At 40.2% G+C, this 22596-nt stretch overlaps 1 protein-coding gene across 2 annotated transcripts in view; it reads right to left on the minus strand.

Annotated features, from left to right (window-relative positions):
- Window positions 1-22596, minus strand: part of P4ha1 (prolyl 4-hydroxylase subunit alpha 1) — a 46986-nt gene that overhangs the window by 22123 nt on the left and 2267 nt on the right. For both annotated transcript variants that reach the window (XM_031346553.1, XM_031346554.1), the window contains exons 2-6: window positions 11657-11759; window positions 9745-9841; window positions 6441-6592; window positions 3622-3759; window positions 641-880 (exon numbers count right to left, since the gene is read on the minus strand). In XM_031346553.1, coding sequence (XP_031202413.1) covers window positions 641-880; window positions 3622-3759; window positions 6441-6592; window positions 9745-9841; window positions 11657-11732 — 703 coding nt within the window. In that variant the 5' untranslated portion in view covers window positions 11733-11759. The remainder of the gene's footprint in view (window positions 1-640; window positions 881-3621; window positions 3760-6440; window positions 6593-9744; window positions 9842-11656; window positions 11760-22596) is intronic.

The following is a 22596-nucleotide window of genomic DNA, read 5'->3' on the forward strand; positions in this document are numbered from 1 at the left end:
TGGTTGTGAGCCACCATGTGGTTGCTGGGAATTGAACTCAGGACCTCTGGAAGAGCAGTCAGTGCTCTTAACCACTGAGCCATCTCCCCAGCCCCTGTAAGTAAACATTTTCAGCTGAGTTCGTCATCTAGGCTTGATCCTGTTTCTTACTTACTCACTGTTTTTGTTTTGTTTTGTTTTTTTGAGACAGGGTCTCACTGTGTAGAGTCCTGGCTGTCCTGGAACTCACTATGTAGACCAGGCTGGCCTTGAACTCAGAGAGATCCTCCTCCTCTGCCTCCCAAGTGCTAGAGATTCAAGGGGTGCACCACAATTGCCCGGCTAGTTCCAATTTTTAAATTCCTGGAGAAAACCGTCAGAGAACACAGCAAGCACTGTGGTATGCTAGGTGAAACCTCAGTTACTAGTTAATGTGGAGAGGACAAAGTGTATCTTCTGACTTGTACACTTCTTCCAGAAGCATGTGGCTGACTGGCTGCAGGGACCAGTACCTATGCAGTGAGCTCGACGCCCAGGAGAGCCCATGTTCATCAGAGCAGATGGTTCCAGAAGCACGTGGCTGACTGGCTGCAGGGACCAGTACCTATGCAGGGAGATCTACGCCCAGGAGAACCCATGTTCATCAGAGCAGATGACATACCTAGCTCAAGAAGCTTCTTGGTGAGCAGGAGCGCCTTGTCCAGGTCTCCCTGTTGGTATACTGCATAGCTCAGGTAATCCAGGACGGAGACTTTATCCACAGTAGATGCCTCTCCCTCCTCCAGCTGCAACAGGGCCTGCTCCATCCACAGCTCTGTGTGGTAATAATCTGCTTCCGTGTAGGCCACTTTGCCCAACTCGAAGCAGTCCTCGGCTGTTAGAAAAGACTTGTGTTGCACTCCTATAAAAACAAAACAAACAGAAGCTGGGAGCATTAGCAATCTTCATATTGTACTATACGGGGTTGCATAACTTTCCAAGTACTACTTCACTTTCATCTGAACATTGTAATATTTGTTTAGTTGTAAGAAAAGCAAAAATTAGCTGGGCGTGTTAGCACACGCCTCTAATCCCAACACTCAGGAGGCAAAGGCAGGCAGTGAATTCTCTGTGAATTCAAGGCCAGCCTGGTCTAGTTCCAGGACCATCAGAGCTATATGGAGTGACCCCATCTCAAATAAGTAAGTAAATAAACAAACAGAGCAAAAATTAGTAATTTAGTAAGCAGACAAAATGACATAGCATAATAAGGATTACATAGCTGGGGCAGGGAAGGTGCCTAGAGGGCCTAAGGCTACGTGCTCAGCAGGAAGAGGCGTGAGGCTCCAAGCCTGATCTAAAACTCATGGTGGAAGCAGAGAACCGACTCCACAAACTGCCCTCTGACTTCCACATGCATGCCACAGCACCCATATGGAGCTATGTATTTTTTGTATTATTAATGCCTCAGCTGTTAAAAGAACAAATCACAGGAAAGTGGAAAGAGCTAGGGGAAAAGAAAGTCATCCTGAGTGAGGTAATCCCGACCCCAAAAGACAACTGTGATATGTGTCTGATAATATCAGCTGTTAAGTCAGTGTAGCCAGAATACAAGGCGAGGGGGAGGAAGGGACCTGCCTAGGAAGGAGAAAAAAAAGGCATAGGTGAGTTATGGATGAACAGGAGGTACGTGGGCGGGGACGAGGCAAAGACAACTGCAATGGGAGAATCATATTAAAGTTTGACCTTCATTACTGGGCTGCTGGTATAGGTCTAAACTGAGCTCACGATTCAGCAACACTGAGTGTTTTGGGGCCATGCAAAGCACATTAGGGGAAAGAACACATCAATACATGCAGACAGCACAGTAACATTCTGTAAATGACCCAATACCAGCCGTGTTGTATGAAGAAGCCAAAGGGCAGACGATCTTCAGCTATTCTGCTTTGGTAAAGTGATTCTGATCTACTCAAAATTATTACCAAAAAATGTCTGGGAATTGGGTTTTAGAAACAAGTTAAAAAAAAAAATCAATGGCATCTGAAAATGAAAACATTCCATAGTGGGTGTGAAAGGAACAAACAGGCAAGGAAAAGGGAGAAATAATACAGCCCTAAGATATGGTGTTGCTTACCTCTCTAGCTTCACGTCTCACTACTCTTGCAAACCAAATCCCATTCCTACCTCATGCATGTTCCACTGGAACTGTGTGTTAAGTCATACAGAGTGCCTGTCACTTAGCTGGATGCCAGGCTCTCTATATATACAGGCATTCACTGCCTTGTTATCTTGAGATCTTACGTGCCTTAGCTGACAAAGGTATTATCTTACTTATTATAGCTTTGTACTGATCTTAATAACTGCATATGTGACATAATTAATGTCTACTGAATGGGGGCTGTAAACCAGAAACCAAGTTTTAAATGCTATAACCTTATCAAATGTTATGATGTAGTCCTAATAGAAACAGAAAATAAAATACATAAATCTGAACACTTAAGTATTCCAGTTTATTTTAAAACTTACTTAACATAATATATTAAATTTGCCATCCCAGGACTTAGCCCAAATGAAGAGAGATGGACCAGAAAGTATCTTCACCAATAACCATCTGTCTTATTTTGTCACTGAAAAAACCAGTTTCAGTCTGACCAGAGGCAATACTTTTTATTTCTCCAGAAATAATGAAAGACAGTGACGGAAGAAATTTACCATAAAATCAAATGCAACCTAAACTTTTTGGCCCCAATAGGTCATGTATTATATTTAATAGGTTGTTTCATACTACAGAACTTTTTTTTTAAAAAGAAATATGTGTATGTGTATTCTGCCTGCATGTATGCTTATAGACCACATATGTGCACAGTATACATGGAAGCCATAAAAGGTACCTGATCCGCTGGAACTGGAATTACTGATGGTACAAGCTGTCTTGTATGTGCTAGGAATTTAATCCAAGTCCCCTGGAAGAGCAGCCACTGCTCTTAACCACCCTAACCATCTCTTCAGCCTCACACTACAGAACCTTTTGGTATCTGCCCATATTCTGAACATCTTAGCTTTTAGTTAATAAACATAAGATGTTTGATGATTAATCATCTTAGAGTTTCATATGCAAATCATTTAAGAAATATTAGATGCTCTAAACAAACATCCGAAAAATGAGTTTTTCTTATACACTACTAGAATTCCTTCCTTAGGTTGTTCTCAGGAGGCAGACGCAGGTAGATCTCTGTGAATACCAAGCCATCCATGACTAAATAGAGAGACACTGTCTCCAAAAAACAAAACAAAACAAAACAAACAAACACTAAATAAAAGCTACAGTTTAAAAACTTAAAGATGAAAAGCCAGGTATAGTAGTATATGCCTGTAACCCCAGACTCAGGAGGCTAAAACAGGAGAATTGCCATGAACTTGAGTCTGAAGCCAGCCTGGATTGCAGGGGATCCTGCTATAAAATGATATTCTTTCTTCTCAGAGAGGAGGGGAGGGGGTATGGGGAAGGAGCTGCGTGCCGGGAAGACTGAGAGGAGCTGGGGGCTGATATTGGAATGTAAAGTGAATTAATTAATTAATTAATTAATTAAAAATTACATTTTCCTTGTGGGCTGAAGAGCAGCTAAGCGGCAAACACATCCATGGGTGGAAGTGTCCCCTTACCTGGAAGATTACCCTTTGAGATGGTGTTTGTATCCAGATTGTAGGTGTCTTGCAGACGAAACAGAGCTTTAGCTGCCCCAACCTGATCTTCGTCATTAGGGAAGTACTGCCTCTGAATGGTTAGGTTAGAGATGAAGCCTTGAAACAGAAAAAATTGAGTGTAAAAAAATATCCTATCAGTTTTCTACCTTACCATGAAATTTCTACATTTACAAGAATAAACACAGAGATGGAACAGACCATTAACTTCAATTCCCAGTCCCATTAAAATGTAAGCACTGCGAGGTCACTGCAAAATTACATCCATACTAGTAAAGATCTAATTACCAATAGTAACTACTAATATTAATTACTAATAGTAATTGTTTTTATACAAAATAACAAGGAAAAAAACAATCAAAAAAGAGAAAAAAAAAAGAAAAAAAGCAAACCCACCCAGAGGCCAGGATGGTAGGACATGCCTCTGAACCAAGAACTACAAAAACAAGAGGATGGCAAGCGAGATTTGGAACACACAAGACTGGCCCAAGGAAGCCAGGCGCGCGGCACACGCCCTCAGTCCCAGCAGCATGTGGGGCGGAGGCAGGGCGAGTCTGGGAGTTCCAGGCCAGCCAGTGCTACACAGTGAGACCCTGTCTTAAAAAAATACACAAAGGCACACAGAAACAGAAATACAAAGCTGATTGATACAGATCAATGGTAGAGTACCTGTCTAAATGCACAAAGCCATGGGTCCCATCCTCAGGACCCTCTCCCTGACAGACACAAACACTACAGGACTTATATAAAATATAGTAAAATCAAGCTAACAAATAAATTACTTAACAACTATATAGAATAACTAAGGAGAATGGATTATGAACACTCCTTTAAAAACAATATCAAAATGTGGTTTAAAATTTAATAACACAAATGTCACCATTGCAAATATTTTCATTAACTTATTGTCAACTGCATGTACTTTGATCAGCGAGTATCAGGTATTAGTTAAATTAGCGGAAATGTACAGATGAACAGCTAGCCGAAAGGAGACTGGCACTGCGATCAATATTTCCTACTTTAAGCCAACTCTAACAATTCCCACAAGAAATCCTACAAGCAAGTTTTACAGAAGACTGTAATAGGCTTTTTTTTCTTTTTTCTTTTCTTTTCTTTTCTCTTTTTCTCCAAGACTAGGTCTTACTAGGCCAGGCTGGCCTCGACCTCACGGATACCTGCTTGCCTCTCTGCCACTTGGGTGCTGAGATTGAAGGTGTACACCACTCCACTTGGCTCCTATTTTTCTTATGAATCAAAATAAAACCAAAAATGTTGCTTAAGTTCTCCTTAAGTTAAAAAAGAAAAAAAATTATATGTGATTTTATATATATATAAAATGTATAAATGTGTAATTATGGGATGACTACCACACAGAAAAAAAATGCCAAAGTCTCAAGGTTCCCATTATAAAAGAACCCCGGTCATGACTTGAGAGAGACAGAGACAGAGACAGAGACAGAGAGAGAATAGGAGTGTAGGAGAAACAAACGGTGTGTTTCCTTATAACTGTTCTCAGGGCGTTAAGACATGGGAAAACCTGCTTATGGTAAATTAGTACCCACAGCATCTGCCATTACATTTCATAGTCCTATAGGTAGTAGTGTTTCCCCCCTACCCACAGGAGACACATGCAGAACTTTTTGTAATTGGAAGAGGGCATGGATGGTACCAAAACCCTATAGATAAGTTTTTCTTCCATCATGCAAAAGCTCAGTATCTTTTCTAGCTAACCGAGGTGCTCATCAGGAAATGTGGGCAACAGCTTTTGTAATCTGAGGTGCAAAAGGAAAACTATAAACAATTTCTTTTTCCTTCCCAATTTAATGAACATGAGACTTACTCTTACCAAGAATTTTAGCAACTTCTACACATTTTTCTTCAGTTCTAAGTCAAGAACTTGCACTTACAAGAACGCCCTGTTCCTTCTCTCTGACACATCCAGAGTGCAGCATCTTAAACCTTGCACTTGGGGACCATGTGTGCTCCAAAGGTTACTTAAACAGAGGGCTAAGGACCAAGAGCGGGGATATGCTGCAAGAAAGGGGGCCTTGAATCCAAGCAGGGCAACTGGAGAGTTCATCTCACCAGTCAGAGAGCCACAAAACTTAAATCTTACGATTTTTCAAGTTTTCCACTTGGCATTTTGGAGCTGTGGCTGTGAGCACCATGGATAGAGAGACTACAGCTGCCCTATTGCTCACCCACACTGGCAGGCAAGCGCTCTACGGAGTACTTTACCTTCAGGGATAGTATAGCTTGTAACTTTTTTTTTTCTTTTTTCTTTTGTATCAGTCAGCAATCATTCAACCAATACTTGTGCTCCTATTGTACACTACATAATCCCTTTACCTGCTCAAGCTCCAGGCTTAGTTTTCTGTGTTTGTTGTTATCTACAACACCAACACTCCAACTACAGTTTTGTTATTTCATGTACAAAGACTTTTGAGAATTGATGTCGGAAGTGTCAATGTTTTAAATGATTGCCTACATTAAGAAAAATAACCCTAATCAGGTAGAACACAGCTAACACTTCTGTTAATAACACAACTCCCATTGTTTTTATCTTTAGAAATGAAATGTCAAATAATCTAATCATTTCTGAAGATCAAAAGGTAAAATTACCCATGTTGTCACGCTACTATTTTTTTAGATCAAATGTTCCAGATTTCACTTATCTCTAGTCAAGCCAAACATTAGTGCAATCCTTCAATTGCATCATAGGCACTTGATGCACTGAGGAACTGAGTTAGTTTTTCGTTCCGATGGCCCTTTAAACTTACCGTCTGACATGTCCTTGAGGATCAGATTCTCCAGCTCGCTCCACTCAGTGTTCAGCCGTTTCATTAACTTGAATGCATTTACAGGATGCCCCACAAACCCTTCTGGATCTTTTGTTGCTGTGCTCGTTAGGCGGTCTAACTTCTCTGCCCATCTACAGACATCAGACATAGAAGTAGTGTACTAAAAGCCAGGCATGGTTGCACGTGCTTTTTTTGTTTCTGAAAATAGACTATTTTTTTTTCAAACAATATATTCTGATTTTGGTTTCCCTTCCCCCAACTCCTCTCCACTTCCCACCCACCCAAAAGTGGCACATGCTTTTAATCCTAGCACTCGGGGCAAAGACAAATAGGTCTCTGTAAATTCAAGGCTAGCCTGGTCTACATAGTGAGTCCCTCCCAACCCCAAAGAGTGTACCAAGGAAAAAAAATCAATCAAGTAAAATACAATACAACTTTATTTTATACTGCTTCTCCCAAATGGAATCTCATCTTAGACAATGTTAAAATTTAATCACTCAAAAAATTTGATTTTCCTGTAAGCCCTAAAAAGCTAAAATCACTATTATAATAAAACAAAAGTAAACTGGCCCTGTCTAAATTCTGCTAAGTATGTATTTAAAACAACTTATACTTTAAAATTTTTTTGTATTTTTTTCTTACTTTTCTGTTCTGTATGGTGTATGGTGTTTTGCCTGCATCAATGAATGCTTGCCACATGCATGCCTAGTGTCCAAAGAGGCCAGAAGAGGTGTCAGATCCCCTGGAACTTGAGTTACAGACAGTTGTGAGCCACCATGAGGGTGCTAGGAATTGAACCTGGGTCCTCTGAAAGCTCAGCTCTTAATTGCCGAGCCGTCTCTCTAACACCTTACGCATTTCTTTCCTTTTAAGGACTGGATCTCACTGTGCTACCATTCAGGCTAACCTTGAATCTCTGGGCTCAAGAATCTCCTTGCTTCGCCCCCTTGATTATCAGCAAGTACTGATGCATGCCATTGAGCGCAGCCTAACTCATAGTAATTATTTTTGTTGTTGCTGCTTTGCTTTTTGAGACAAGGTCTTACTGTATTGTGCAGTCTAGATTGGCCTTCGACGTGTGATCTTCCTGCCTTACTCCCAGTGCTGGAATGACGTGTGTGCAACTATGTGTTAATTTACAGCAAATCTTTACACCCTATGTAGAATATGAATTTTAAAACAGAAACATGAGCCATGTGGGTTAGTGCCAAGGACCAGCCTCGGCTTGGAGAGGGGTTCTGAGGAAGGGGTGTTTGGAGCAGCAACAGAACAACTTGAAGTCAATCATGGGTACAAGTGACAGCTCTGCATTCTGCTCGAGATGGCTCTCCAGACAGCTCTGTAGATAGCTCTTGGCTCTGCAGTCTGCTCGGGATAGCTTTCTGCTTGAGACAGCTCTCTCGTGCTAGAAAAAATTCTAAAAGCTCTCTGAATAGCTCATGTGTTTTCCAACCAAAGTCAGAAAAGCTTCTAGAAAAAAATTCTAAAAGAGCTGTGTTAGGTATCTTAAGTAATTCGTGAGTTTTCCAACCAAAGTTCTCTAAATCTCTTCATCTCCTTCCTTAGTACCCTTCTGACAAGCTGGTTCCTAGTGCTGCCTCAGTTCTTTTAGGTCTGTAAAGCCCCTCATATAACTCATATTGCATCCTTATATTTTGCATAGTTGAGAAATCCTAATTTATTTTGAACTCGTGTTTTCAGAGTTCTTTCCCACAGCCTTAAGGGCTGGCATTTTTGCTCAGGAACACTGGACATACTCTCACTCCTTGGATTCGTGCTGTTTCTAATTTTCATGGAGTCGTTAACCTTTGCAGGGAGAGCAGTCCCCAGAGGAGGAACATAAAAATATGTACATTATTATACAAACAAGCCTCATGCCTAGGAACTATCAACACTAGTGGAGGCCCTTGCCCTGTTAACTCTGCTCCAGGGATGGGAACTGTGTTACATACTTCCTTCTGAAAGGCCATGCAGGACTCAGCAGGGTAGTGCATACCTTTAATCCCAACATACAACAGGTAGAGCAGGCCAATCTCATTGGGTTTAAGGCCAGCCAGGGCTACACAGTAAGATTGTCACAAAATCTAATATATTAACACCAAGGCATTCATTTAACAGAGTACAAATTCTCACGTCAGAATTACTACAAACCTGAGTCACGAAAATTAACATTCAAGAAAAACCACGTGGTTTTTAAATTAGATATCACTAATCATACTTGTCACTACAAGTCTACAATGGAATCCCACGAGTAGAACTGGAAAACGGCTCTAGCAGGTGGCTTACTGGAGAGATTATGAAAGATATTAGCAGGGCTTCTACATCCTCATCCATCCATATTCTTCTACACTGTGATGGTTAATCTTGACTGTCAACATCATTAGATTACAAAGTAGCTCTTTTTTTTTTTTTAAGATTTACTTATTTTATGTATATAAGTACACCATAGCTCTCTTCAGACACACCAGAAGAGGTCATCAGACCCTATTGAAGATAGTTGTGAGTCACCATGTGGTTGCTGGGAATTGACTCTAGGACCTCTGGAAGAGCCATCAGTGCTTTTAACCACTGAGGCCATCTCTCCAGCTCACAAAGTAGCTCTTAAAGGGATAGCTTGGGATGTGTCTGTGAGGTGTTTTCAGAGAAGACTGACCCTGAATGTGGGCAGCACCTACACAGGCTCAGGAAGGAGGAAGACTGCTAACCCCTCTATTCTCTGCCTCTGCTCCCTAACTGCCATCTAAGCTGTTCAGTTAGAATGAAAGGAAACTAGATCATCTGAACTGTGAGACAAAGTAATTACTTTCTCCAAGAAGTTTTGTCCTCACAATAATGAAAAAACTAACTAGGGACTATGGAGATGATTCAGGTGATAAAGTGTCTGTCACACAAGGATGGACGCTGAGTTCAGATCCCCAACACCCCCACCAAGAATAGTGTTTGTCTGTAATTCTAGAGCTGGGAGGTAGAAACAGAAGAGTCCTGAAACTTGGTGGTCAATGAGCCTTGCCAGATCCAGTACAGAGACCCTGTCTAAAAAATAAGAGTAACAGAGAAAGACATCTGACGTTAACCTTCGGTAATGTACATGTGCATCTCACAAACACGTACATATACCTAGTACACAAGCTGGCACACACCACCTCTGACCCAGGGTTAACCCTTGTTTTCCTGTGCTTATTGCTTTAGCCACTTTCCGGGCTTTTACTTCCACTCTTCTGTTTTAGTGAAGCGAGAAGACATCCAGACGGAGGCAGAGCTATAGTAAGGAAAGCATACTTACTTTTTGATTTGCTCTAGCTTGTCCTCTTCTGCTTTAATATAATCTTTTAGTGATGTCACCAGGTCTTTTTCATTATGGATCAAGTCAGTCATCTGACCTACATGGGAAGAGGAAGGTTATTAAATATTCATCAATATAAATCTTTTAGAATTCATTAGGAAGGTTTTATCCTGTAGGAGGATTTAATTAACAGGTATATTGTAAAGGATTATCTTCCTTCCTTCCTTCCTTCCTTCCTTCCTTCCTTTTTACCCCCTATCAGATAAACCAAAAATAAACCCAAATTAAATTCTAATGAGTTCTGGCTCTAGTTTTTGGAACTAATAAATTTTGCAAACTTGGACTATGTTGGAAAATGGTGTTTTCATTTGCAAACTAAATTAATAAACAACAGTACTTTATTAGAATTAATGTTTCTTCTTTTCTGCCTCTGCTCTTATAGCTCACCTTTAGTTTTCAAGATAAATTGGGATCAATTTTTTTTGGAGGGGGAGGTGTTTCGAGATAGGGTTTCTTTGTGTAGCCCTGGCTATCCTGGAACTCACTCTATAGACCAGGCTATCCTCAAACTTAGAAATCCATCTGCCTCTGCTTCCCAAGTGCTGTGGGATCAAACTTTTAATCAATAAAAAAAAAAAAATCACTCTTGAAAAAGTTTCAAAGTTTTAAAATTTATTTTTAAGAAATAAGACAGCTCCCACACCTCAGTTGGGCAGCAAGCTAGAAGTGGCCTTACAAGCCTGGGGGCATGAGAGCCAGACAGCTGGCTCTGCCCTCTGACAGTTACAGCGTTGGGTGAACTAGCCGGAGCCATGCTGGAGAGCTCATCCTAGTGGGATGGCTTTGGGAGAGCTGGTGGGCAGACCAGCTCAGCTATCATGCAGGTCAAGATCCAGGGCTTTGAGTTGGTCCACCCCAACATCTACCCCATCTATGAACTGCTGGAGCTCAGGAAGGGATCAGTCTAACAGGTCCAAAGCTGCAAGATCTCCATGATCCTGCAACAACAGTCTATCCAAGAGGAGTCCTGGTGAGGATCCAGTATTGCTAGTACAGCAGAAGCAAGAAGCCTTGAACCAGACCAGTGATCTATCTCTGACTGTCCTAGAACTCGCTCTGTAGACCAAGCTGTCTTTGAACTTACAAAGATCTACCTCCTCTGCCCTAAGTTTGGGGATTAAAAGAGTTGCACCAGCACTGCTCAGCTTCAACACACTCTTTTTATAATACTTTTTAAAATGATGGTGTGGAAAAAAATAACACGTTTACAATGAAGTAAAACATATTAGAAAGTAATGTACAGAGCAATTATATATCTATGTATTAAAATGGCATGTATATGCATTAATTATGTATAGAGACTAATCACTTTCTTTTTCTTTTCTTTTTTTTATTTGTAACAGGTCTGACTGTGTAGACTTGGCCGGCCTGGACCTCAGTGTAAGACCATGCTTGACCTCAAACTCAGAGCTCTGTCTACCTTTGCCTCCAGTCCTGGGATTGAAGTCATACATAGTCAGGTGCTGCCATACCCCAACTATCACTAACTTTTTGGTATGCTTTTCTAAATTTTTCTATGTTTCTAAGCATAATACATATTACTTTTGTTATCAGGAAAAAATAACTTAAAGAAAGCCAAGGCAGAGAGTACTATAACTCCTGCCCACACTGTAGAGTATTCAGTAAATGACCCTTTTACTGTAGAGTATTCAGTAAATGGACCCTTTTACTGTAGAGTGTTCAGTAAATGACCCTTTTACTGTAGTGTTCAGTAAATGACCCTTTTAGATAGGCAAGGAGTAAACTGAGGCTAGTCTTCTGCATAGTGCATGTGTTTTCACCAATTACAAATACAAAAGCAGGGAAATTTTAAAGGGTAAAGCCTAGTAAGTTACAAATGGCCAAGACTTACCAATTGACGTAAAAAAGCCTGGGTGGGCTAAAGACTGAGGAAGTAGAATCCCCATCATTAAAATCCCCCAGATCATCTTGGAGCACCTCACAGGTTCACACACCTACAAGAACAGCAACAGTTAGTCTCCAGGCTGCCCCTAGAATTGGTGTTGATTTCTAGAAATCAATTTAATAACTAATTTATAATTTTAATAAACTTAGATGCTCCATACTATAGAAAAACTTCAACCCATTTGTTTTCCCGTTATCACTAACTAAACAGTTATGGCTTTTTAAAAAAGGATTTCTTTTTATTATTATTAATTGCGTGTATGTGTATATGTGTGCAGTGATGAACACATGAGTATGGGTGTCCTCAGAGGCCAGCGGCATCAGAAGCCCTACAGCGGGAATCATAGGCAGTTGAGAGCCATAGACACAATGCTGAGCATAGAACTCAAGGTCCTCTGAAAGAGCAGAAAGTGTAACAGCTGAGCTATCTCTCAAGCCCCAGATCTGGCTTTTTATATAGTATGAAAATGTTTTCCCTTTTGTCTAGCTCTAAAACATGAATGCCACACAAAAATATACTTTAGAGATCTAAAGATGTTTGAAATGGTTTAAAAGAAAAAAAAAAGTCAGAGCTCTTTAATCCTTAAAATGTCTAACTTAACCAACCCATCCTTCCCAAGTCTGGTTCTAAACTTTAAAATTCGAGGTTGTGGAAGTGGTAACAGTTGGGGGTGACTGATTATTTCATTACTCTATGAAAGCACTGAATCAGGAATGATGAAAGAGATGGAACTAACTGTACTGGTATATTAATCAACCATGAATGAAGCTGTGCTATTTTTTGTCTGAGACGGGATCACATGGACCCAGACTGGCCTTGAACTTACTATATAGTCAAGGATACTTCTGAATTCTGACCCTACCAGTAGCTGGCATTACAGGTAGGTGCCACCATGCCCTGTTTAGGTAGTGCTGGAGATGAAACCCAGAGCATGCTAAGCCATTATGTATCACTCCAGCTATAACCCCAACTACAATGCTATTTACGTTGTGGAGAATACCAAAAGAATTAAGAGCCCTGTACATTTAAACTAGTAATGTCTCTTAAAGATATAGTTTTGAGGACTAGCTTTAGAGGAGTTTTGTTTTTGTTGTTAGGAAGGGGGAAGGGAGTACTTTTTCTCTTACTTCTGTGTTCTATGTTGAGAAAAAATAAAAAAGCCACCCAAGCCTGATATACAGCTGTGACATTTTCCCCCACATTCAACCCAGTAGCAAAGCTCTTCTTGATCATTTTTGTTTTCTTTTTTTCTTTCTTTCTTTTTTTTTTTTTTTTTTTTTTTTTTTTTTTTTTTTTGGTTTTTCGAGACAGGGTTTCTCTGTGTATCCCTGGCTGTCCTGGAACTCACTCAGTAGACCAGGTTGGCCTCGAACTCAGAGATCCACCTGCCTCTGCCTCCCAAGCGCTGGGATTAAAGGCGTGCGCCACCACCGCCCGGCCATTTTTGTTTTCTTTTTCCACTCCTGTGTGTGAGGTGCACAGACTGAGGTTGGGGTCTGAATCTCCCCAGTCACTCGTCTACATTACCGAGAGGTGGTTTTTCTCAGCCAAACCCAGAGCTCACCCATACTGCTAGTAGTAGTCCCTGTAGCCAGCTTGCTCTGGGGATAAGGTCTTTGCCAAGGCGGGGATTACAGGCAGCCGGTCAGACCCAGTTGGCATAATACCTGCATTCTGGGGGACTGACCTCTGGTCTTCACAGTCTGTTAACCAGAGCCTCTCACCACCCCTGCCTCTTTTATCCACTGCCCCTGGGACAGTCTTTTCCAGTGAGGACTATTCATGATAATGAGGGCATTGAGTAACCACTGAAAGGTTCCTCCTTGCTTTCCATACTAACTGCCCTGATATGCTTCCTCCTCCCCTACCAAAACCACGGGTTTTCTCAATGCTGCATAGCAGAGTGCTACTGAGGTATGGCCTGCCTCCGTAGAACGTTCCTCTCAGTTAGGTTGATTTGCCAGCCTGCCCTGTAGATACTTCTCTGATCTTTCCCATGTAGATCTGTCTAAACTAACAGGCTTCAACAGAGGCCAACTGAAGTCCACAAAAGCTGAAAAGGTCCTTCATCTTGTCCCTTAAGTTGAATCTCAATGAAAAAGATCACCACAACAAAACAGCATTTTGGAAGAACTCCTATATCTCCTCTCTCAAGTTTGCTACAAATTTCTAGATACTTCCAGAACCACACAGTAGTGAAATACAGTTTTTCTGGCTGCCTTACAGCGATCTGGGGAAAACTTCTAGAATGTAGCAGATGTAAGCACTTCCTCTCCTGGGTTCCTGCCAAAGCACAAAGCTTTTCCAAAACACCAGGCTGTCTGAATTGTCTAGAATTCTCTCAGTGTTTAATCTGATTTCTGCCATAATTTTCTTAGTGAGTAAATGCTATTTCCAGAAAAAAAATTATACATGCTTTCAATATATTAATAGAAGGCTAGTCACAAACATTATGTAAATTTTTAACTTTTATGATAAAATTTAGGTCTGCCAGATAGGAACTTTTTTATTACTAAAATATATTGTTAATTAAGATTCTTTGTTACTAGCCATTGCCTTTAAACCTTACAATAAACCAAGAATCATTAGCTTACAGAAATAACCAAAAAGCAGCTTTAAAGTATTTTTCTTCCAGTAACTGTTTCTTTTTAAAACTTTTTTCCTGTTTGTTTCAGATTTATGTATATGTATAAATGTTTTGCCTATATACTGGAATCCTTAAAAATGGATTTACGGGTAGTTCTAATCTACCATGTTGATGCTGGTAATCAAACCCAAGTTCCCTATAAGAGCAGTAAGTTCGCTAAACTGCTGAGTCACCTCTCCAGTCCACCCGCCCCCGTTTTTATTTTATGTATATGGATCCTATGCCTGCTTGTCTTTGTACCACCTGTGTTCAGTTTGTGCAGAGGCCAGAAGAGGGCATCAGACCACCTGAAACTAGAATTTCTAGCTGGGACTCAAAACCCCAGTGCCTCTGGAAGAATAGCAGTGCTCTTAACATCTGAGCTATCTCTCTGGCCCTGAAAACTATACTTTAATAACTGTAAAATCTATATAAAGCCTCAAAGCTCTATTAATATATGTCTGCTTCTTCAAAATAAATTTTACGAAGATCTAATAGCCATTGCCAAAATGTAACAAAATAAGTTATAAGGTCTCTCCATAACCAAAACAGTTTAACAAAACAAAACAAAAAAACTGGGCATTTATAATCTTAAAAATAAGAATACAGGTGGCCGTGTGATGGCTCAGTGGGTAAAGGCACTGGTCAACAAATCTAATGAGCTGAGTTTAACCCTCAGATCCTCTGGCCTCTGCAGGCACCGGCACACATGCATGCACGCATGCAGGCATACACACGGGAACACACATACTCTCTCTCTCTTTCTCTCTCTCTCCCCCCCTCCCCACTTCAGTGCGTGAAAAACATTCAAATCTGCACACATTTGTAATCTAAGCATGTAGGAGGCTGAGGCAGAAGAGTCAGCAGTTCAAACCCAGCCTGGGTTATATACAGTGAGAAAGTGTCTCTAGCAAAACAAAAGGAAAAAAAATTAACAACATAACAGTTGTAACAGTGTGAGAAAATATGCAGAAAATTCATTCATAAAAATATAGAAATAAGCTTTCTCTCACACCTCTGCATTTCGTGTTATTGTCTGTGCAAATGGCATGATGTATACGTGTGGAGGTCGGAGGGCAACTGTATAATCAGTTCTCTCCTTCAACCTTTGTATGGATCCTGGGTGCAAACTCAGGCCCTCAGGGCTAGGAGGCAAGGCTTTCACCCACCAAGCCATCTTGTCATCTCCTATCTATGTGTGTTCTGGATATTTTATGTCTCCCATATCAGAACCATCTAAAGGCCTGGAATAACCAGGTGATTTGTACAAGTGTCCAGGTGCTGCTCATGTTGCTGGTGACAATACTTTAAGAGCTACTGGATACAGAAAAACATCGAAATCACAAAAACAGAACTCTCTTTAAAATGGGCTTTACTCTTTAATTTTTCTTTTGGAAAAATAGACTCACTCTACTGAATGGTTCCTCTAATCTGTTTTAATACCATGTCTCATTTAGCCACACTCACTGAACAACCTAAGTGGCACGTTAACAGGGAGACATAGCTTTATTAATCACTTATTTTAGCATGGTGATTTTCTTAATTATAATGCCCTTCTTCCATTTATCTCTTCCCTCTTCAAAGTCCACAAAGCAAATACCTTAGAGTAGTCAAGAGTCACGCCTCCTAAGAGATAATACAGCATCAAAGAAAAGCGACACATAAGTGCACGCCTTTAATCCCAGCACTTGGGAGGCAGAGGCAGGCAGATTTCTAAGTTCGAGGCCAGCCTGGTCTACAAAGTGAGCTCCAGGACAGCCAGGGCTATACAGAGAAACCCTGTCTCAAAAAACCAAAAAGAAAAAAAAAAAGAAGAAAGAAACATGACACATAAATAATTGTCTTCTGCTCCTAAGTCTCTAAGCATGGAACAGAATTGAAACTGCATGCAATCGCTAAAAATTAATAATCATCTATGTATTTGGTTTTTTGGAGCAGAGTCCAAGCTGGCCTTGAATTCCCAGAGATACTGAGTGTAATCTCTTAAAAAGAAAAAAAATGCAGTCTCAGGATTCCTGAGAGACTTGCAGAGCTGGGGGAAGAGATGAGGGAAGGAAGGAGAGACAGAGGAGGAGGACCAAGGAGAGCCACAGAGCCAAGGTAAACTTAGTGCTGCAGCAACAGGAATAATGTACTGAAAATAATCTGAGACTGGTGTGGCAGTGCAGACCTGTAATCCCAGCACTCATGAGGCCGAAGCAGGAAAACTGTAAACCTGAGACCATCATGGGTCACCACAACATAAGTTACAGGCCATTCTAACTACACAGCAAAACTGTACATCAAAAAGGAAAAGGAGTTGACTATTGTTTACAGTAGATTAATGAATTATACAACCCTGTAACATATATGTATGTAATAGGTTAGTGTGAATATTCTATTACTTAAGCTGTGGGAGAAAACACAGACTAGGAACAACCTTCCTGAAAGACGAAGTCCCAGGCAGGCCTATATAAGTACACTGCTATCTATCCAACACAGACTTCTGTCATGCTTTGAGGAAAGTGCAGCCTCACACCCTCCCCAGGGCAACTAAACCTAGGAACAGATTTGAAATAGTTCTACTACTACACTATAAACATGTACTGTACTATCAGCATTCACTGAATTCCAAATACAAGTTATTTAATGGATTTCTAGCACAGAATAATCTGGCAGAAACTTTATTACCCTTTTAGCCTCATATTTTTCTTCTAAAAAAGCTGCAACATTTTAAGAAAACTCCTCCTACCCAGACACATCATCCAAGTCTTAACAGAGATGAAAGAATGCTTGATATTCTAATCTAGACTTTGCCTGACATTAAAACATTTCCACAAGGTTCCTCTTAAGTACTCCACGGCTCCCGTTCTTGCTTCAAACCTTTTAGAAAGCTCTAGCAGATCTCCTAACTGCTGCTTTGTGGCCACCTTTAGTCTAGTCATAGTTTTCACAACCTCTGGTTCCCAGTGAAGGCCACGACAGTGTGCTGCGTAACTGGACTTGGCATGCTTTTCAATCAAAATAGGACATGTTTTCCAAAACAACTAAACAACGACTAAAGGAGCTAGTTAGCTTCCTGATCGTCCCCGTAATCCTTCAAACCGCGGTTTGTCTTCACTTTATGCCATAAAGTTTCATCATGTTTCTGATGGACAACTTTTTAATACTATGATCAAATTTTTAATAAAAAAATTAAGAAATTAAATGGTATTGTTCTTTATTTTTGGACTGCACGTTTTATTTTAGAGACAGAGTCCTTCTATGTAGCCCTGCTTGTTCTCGAACTATGTAGACCAAGGCTGGCCTCAAACCCAGAGATCCATCTGCGTCTGGCACATCTGGCTCAGACTGCATTCTTTAAACTATGTAATAGACTTCTTAATTGTTTCAAGCACCTTAGAAATATGTAGACATCTCCTACCATGTGTGGTGCCACACACCTACAATTCAAGTAGTCAAGAGACTACAACAGTAAGATCATGAGTTCTAAGCTAGCCCAAGATATACATACATACACACACATACACACACACACACACACACACACACACACACACACACACACACGCACACATACACACCTTGTCTCAAAAAGTACATTTCCTAATGCAGAAAAAAAAATTCTTATTTCCAGGACAGAGAGCCTAAAAATGTCATTTTGATATTAAAAGCATTCTAAATCAATAAGATTCATTAATAATGTCTACTTTACTTGGTGGCCCCTTTAGTAAGAAGGGGGTTTAAGCAAGGTGTTAAAACATGAGGCTAAAAGTGACCATCACCAAATAATTTTATAAAAAGTCCTTTGGGGGCCGGAGAGATAATTCTCCTCCTGAGAACCGGGGTTGGACATCCAGACCCATATGAACACTTGCCACCATTTGTTACTCCAGTTCCTGGGGATCCAACACCCTCTCCTGGCCTTTTCAGATACCACACATAAGGTACACAGACATACAATCAGGCAAAACCAGACACACGTGATATATGGGGGACATGGGAAAAAACGAGAACTGGGAGAAGTGGAGAAGCGGCTACCTCACCTCAAAGCTCACTCCAAATCTGATGCAGACTCTATTTTTTTTTTGTTTTAATTTGTTTTTTTTTTTTTTCAAGACAGGGTTTCTCTGTGTAGCCCTGGCTGTCCTGGAACTCACTCTGTAGCCCAGGCTCGCCTTGAAGTCAGAAATCCACCTGTCTCTGCCTCCCAAGTGCTGGGATTAAGGGCGTGTGCCACCACCACCCGGCGTAGACTCTATACATTAAGAGGGAACAGAGAGTGGAAAGAGGCTGTGTAAAGAAAGAAGGAAAAAGGGGGCTGGTGAGATGGCTCAGCAGTTAAGAGCACTGACTGCTTTCCCGAATGTCCTGAGATCAAATCCCAGCAACCACATGGTGGCTCACAACCATCTTTAACAAGATCAGACGCCCTCTTCTGGAGTATCTAAAGACAGCTACAGTGTACTTACATATAATAAATAAATTAACTCTTAAGAAAAAAAAGGAAAAGAAACAAACATCTAATTGCACATGCAATGCTTGATGTTGCTTATGTATTCTGCCATATATAAACAGTAACATTTTCCTAAAGTTTCTCTTACAGATAAAACAAAGATGCCAGTTATTGTGGCAAACACCTGAAAACCCAGCCCTAAGAGGCAGAGGCAAGAGGATCATCCAAAAATCTGGGGCTAACCTGGTCTACAGAGTGAGTTCTGGGCCAGCCAAAACTACATAGTTATCTCAAAACCACAAACGAGCAAACAAAAACACAGGCAATTAAGAAAAGAGAGCCAGGTATGATAACTCATGCCTATAATCCCTACACTCAGACTCAAGTTTGCGGTTTACCTGATTACAGAGTCCAGAACTACATATTGTTCTTCTAGTTGATGTATCATACAGTACTTAATAATGCTTTTTTATCCTCCTTTAAAAGAGCCATGTGGTTTTAATTTATGTGTACAAGTGTTTTGTTGGTGTATAATATGCATGGAGTGAATTAGGTGAGGGCCCTGGATCCACAAATGGTTTTGAGAGTTTATGTGGTGCTGTGAGCCAAACCTGGGTCCTCTGACAGAGCAGCCAGTGCACCCAACAGTTAAGCATCTCTTCAGCCCTTGGCTCTATACTTTTTTTTTATGACTTATAGTTATAAACTGTTTATTTTAGGTTCTTTGTGATAGTCTAAAAGAAAAATATTGACTACATGTTGGAAATATCTAAAGAGAGGTTTAATACACTCTGCACACCTGAGAGACAAATTGCCCTTAGGTACCTTATAATGCTCAAATATCATTCCCAATACAAAAGGTTATGTTATGTATCTCTGGCCATAACCCATTCCGTTAGAAAATGGGCAAGTTTAGTAGACAACAGAAACACTTTCTATCCTCTTAATAAACAGGTTACAGCTTCAAAGTCAACTTCAATGTACACTTCACCACACTTCCATCTCTCCTAAGACCATCCTACCGAAAGTGCCTCTGGGTGTTCTGTTTCATCTGAAGTATGTATGCTCTCACTACGTCGCCCAGAGTGGCTTTAAACTTGAGCCCCCCAACCCCCGCCTGTCTCTGGGGTGTTGGGATTAACTGTCTTAAATTCTCTTTACACTGGCCTAACTCTTCTCTTTCTAGCTTCCAGTTTCCTCTTTTCCAATGCCAGTTCTCAAGAGGAGAAAAAGGCACACAGACTTAAGACCACATACACTAGGGCTGGAGAGATGGCGCAGTAGTTCAGAGCATCTTTTGTTGCTCTTACAGAAGACCAGAGTTTGATTCCCAGCACTTGCGTGGTGGCTGACAACCCTCAGCAATTTTATCATTAAGACTTCTGGCCTCCCTTTTCTGTCCTCTGCAGAGGAGAGATGCAGGCAAAACACCATACACATAGAGTAAAAATAATAAATCTTTTAAGATTTTATATACTACAGCAAAAAAAAAAAAAAAAAAAAAAAAAAAAAAAAAAAAAAAAAAAAAGAACTCAGTTACAAAAAAGATGTGATTGATTCAAATATGTAGTTTCATTCAGAACTTACTCATACTTAATATGGAGTAAATTAACCGCATCATGTTGGCAGCTGATGTAACCTTCATATCCTATCTGTAAGACTTCCAGATTCATAAACTAAACAAAGTTCTTGTCTTTACCTATTATCTAGTGTTGGGGCCAAGAGCCCCTGGTATCTTAGTCTCCATCTTGTCCCTGGGCCATCATCTTCCACTATCTTGCTTCCATCCCTGCAATTGACATTTTATGATAGAAGGCTTTCTGGATACCTTACAATGAGGACATTCCTCTCCGGACTTTTCACAATGAGGACACTCCTTTCCAGACATTTTATGATGTGGACATTTCAGTTATGCTCATGTGTAACCCAACAATAATGTGGGTTTGGCCCGTGCACCTGGGCAAATACCTTTGTGGTCTGGAGTTTTAAATAGTGCCTTTCCCTAGAGTAAATTGAGACTTGATCAGAAAATATTTTGTCTTGTCTCCTTCCTTTGCGTCTCCTGTTCCCAAATTTGTCGCTGCAGTTCCCTCTTCTCCCCGTTAAGTCCTGCAGGTCAGGGCAATCTAGCCTTGTGTATTTTGATATAACAATAGAAAAATAACCAATACAAGGTTGGGCATGGTGGCATATACCTTTAATCCCAGCATTTCGGAGGCAGATGCAGACAGATCTTTCTAAGTTTGGAGGAAGTTCCAGGTCAACCAGGGCTACTCTCCCCTTAAATTGATACTTTAATTCCTTTATGTTTTAAATATTGCTTCAATCTTACTGTTTTTTTTTCCTCTTCATTAACTCCAATATGTTTTAAATTTTCTTCCCTGGTGTTCTATGTTGTCATCGAATTCTTCCAGCTGTGATTTTCTTCCTTTAGTACATTTGAATTTTTTTCATTCTTAAAATTTCTATCATTCATTCAATCCACTAAAGTTTTGAGTCCTTTGAAATTGAGCTAATCCTACTGAGCGGAATTCTGTCTGCTTGTCTTCCAGTGGCGAGGCAGAGTTAGATGGGCTGAAATTTCAGTTCTTTTCAGTGAGAAATCCATCCCCCCAATAATTAAGTTTAGCTATGAAAAGAAAGCCAGTTCAAGTTAACTATGACCATCCAAGTAAACGACACAATCACTGAATTATAGTCTTCCCTCTATACTATTTATAACAAACAGCTCAAGTATACAATCGTACTGATTAAATATTACTGAGAAAACTAAACTGCCAAAACACGAACACATTTATAAAAACAGGAAACAGAAGAAATCTGAGGCAGGATTCATTCTGCTGATAGTTATGTAAGAAGCATGAATCTTTGTACTGTATTTTTAGCCAACACCCAGCCAAATATACTAACAGTCATCCTGGGCATCCAAAGGAAAAGGAATTTATTGAATCTGCTTCCAAATTTCTCTGGTACTTTAAGTGAGAATCATTTTTTAATTTCTTAGGTATTTACTCAGGTATAGTATCTCTTTGGCTAAAGGAAAACTAATGACAGAATAACTTCAAATTATATAAAAATGATATGAAAACATTTCACATATATAAATACCTATTTTATTTGGCTTCTCGTAAATTCATACATACATTCCACAAAATGATTTAATTGTAAGATTTAAGATCTCACCACAAGGCAGACGATAAATATTGACATCAAGGACCATTCCATTTGTTTTGCTTCTCTTCATGCTTTTTCACCTTCAGAGTGTTACAGTATTGTGGGGAGAGGAAGGACAAGATATAATACGATATACTGTAACCAACTCACAATGCAGTAGTTCAACAAATCTTAAGATTAACCTATTTTGTTAGAAACACTTTCAGCAATAGCTTACCAGGTCACCCTCATGCTTGAATGAAATTGATGTGTGTGCTCACTTCAGCTTTCTGAAATAGCCAAGAAGGTCTGCCTCAAGAAACCTACACAGCCTTCAATGTTTTAGGGAAACTTATAACAGAGCTCATGAGTGGGGTCATAAATGGTATATAAATTATATAGAAATACATGTATTTGTATTTTCTGATTTAGGCCCCCACTTTGCTGTAGACTTTCAAGAGATTTCATAGCCTCAAAAATAGACCGACAGTCCGTAACTCACTCTGCAGTTAACAGAAAATTAGTGTCTCCTCACCAAAGCTACAGCCCACCTGCTACAATGGGGATATACAGGAGAGCTAAAGCTTTACTCTCCTCTTCCTCTTCCTCCTCCTCCTCTTCCTCTTTTTCCTCTCCTCCTTCTTTGATTTTTGTTTTTTTTTTTTTTTTTTT

This window comes from Mastomys coucha, unplaced genomic scaffold (assembly GCF_008632895.1).
Source record: "Mastomys coucha isolate ucsf_1 unplaced genomic scaffold, UCSF_Mcou_1 pScaffold3, whole genome shotgun sequence".
In the NCBI taxonomy this organism is placed as follows: domain Eukaryota; kingdom Metazoa; phylum Chordata; class Mammalia; order Rodentia; family Muridae; genus Mastomys; species Mastomys coucha.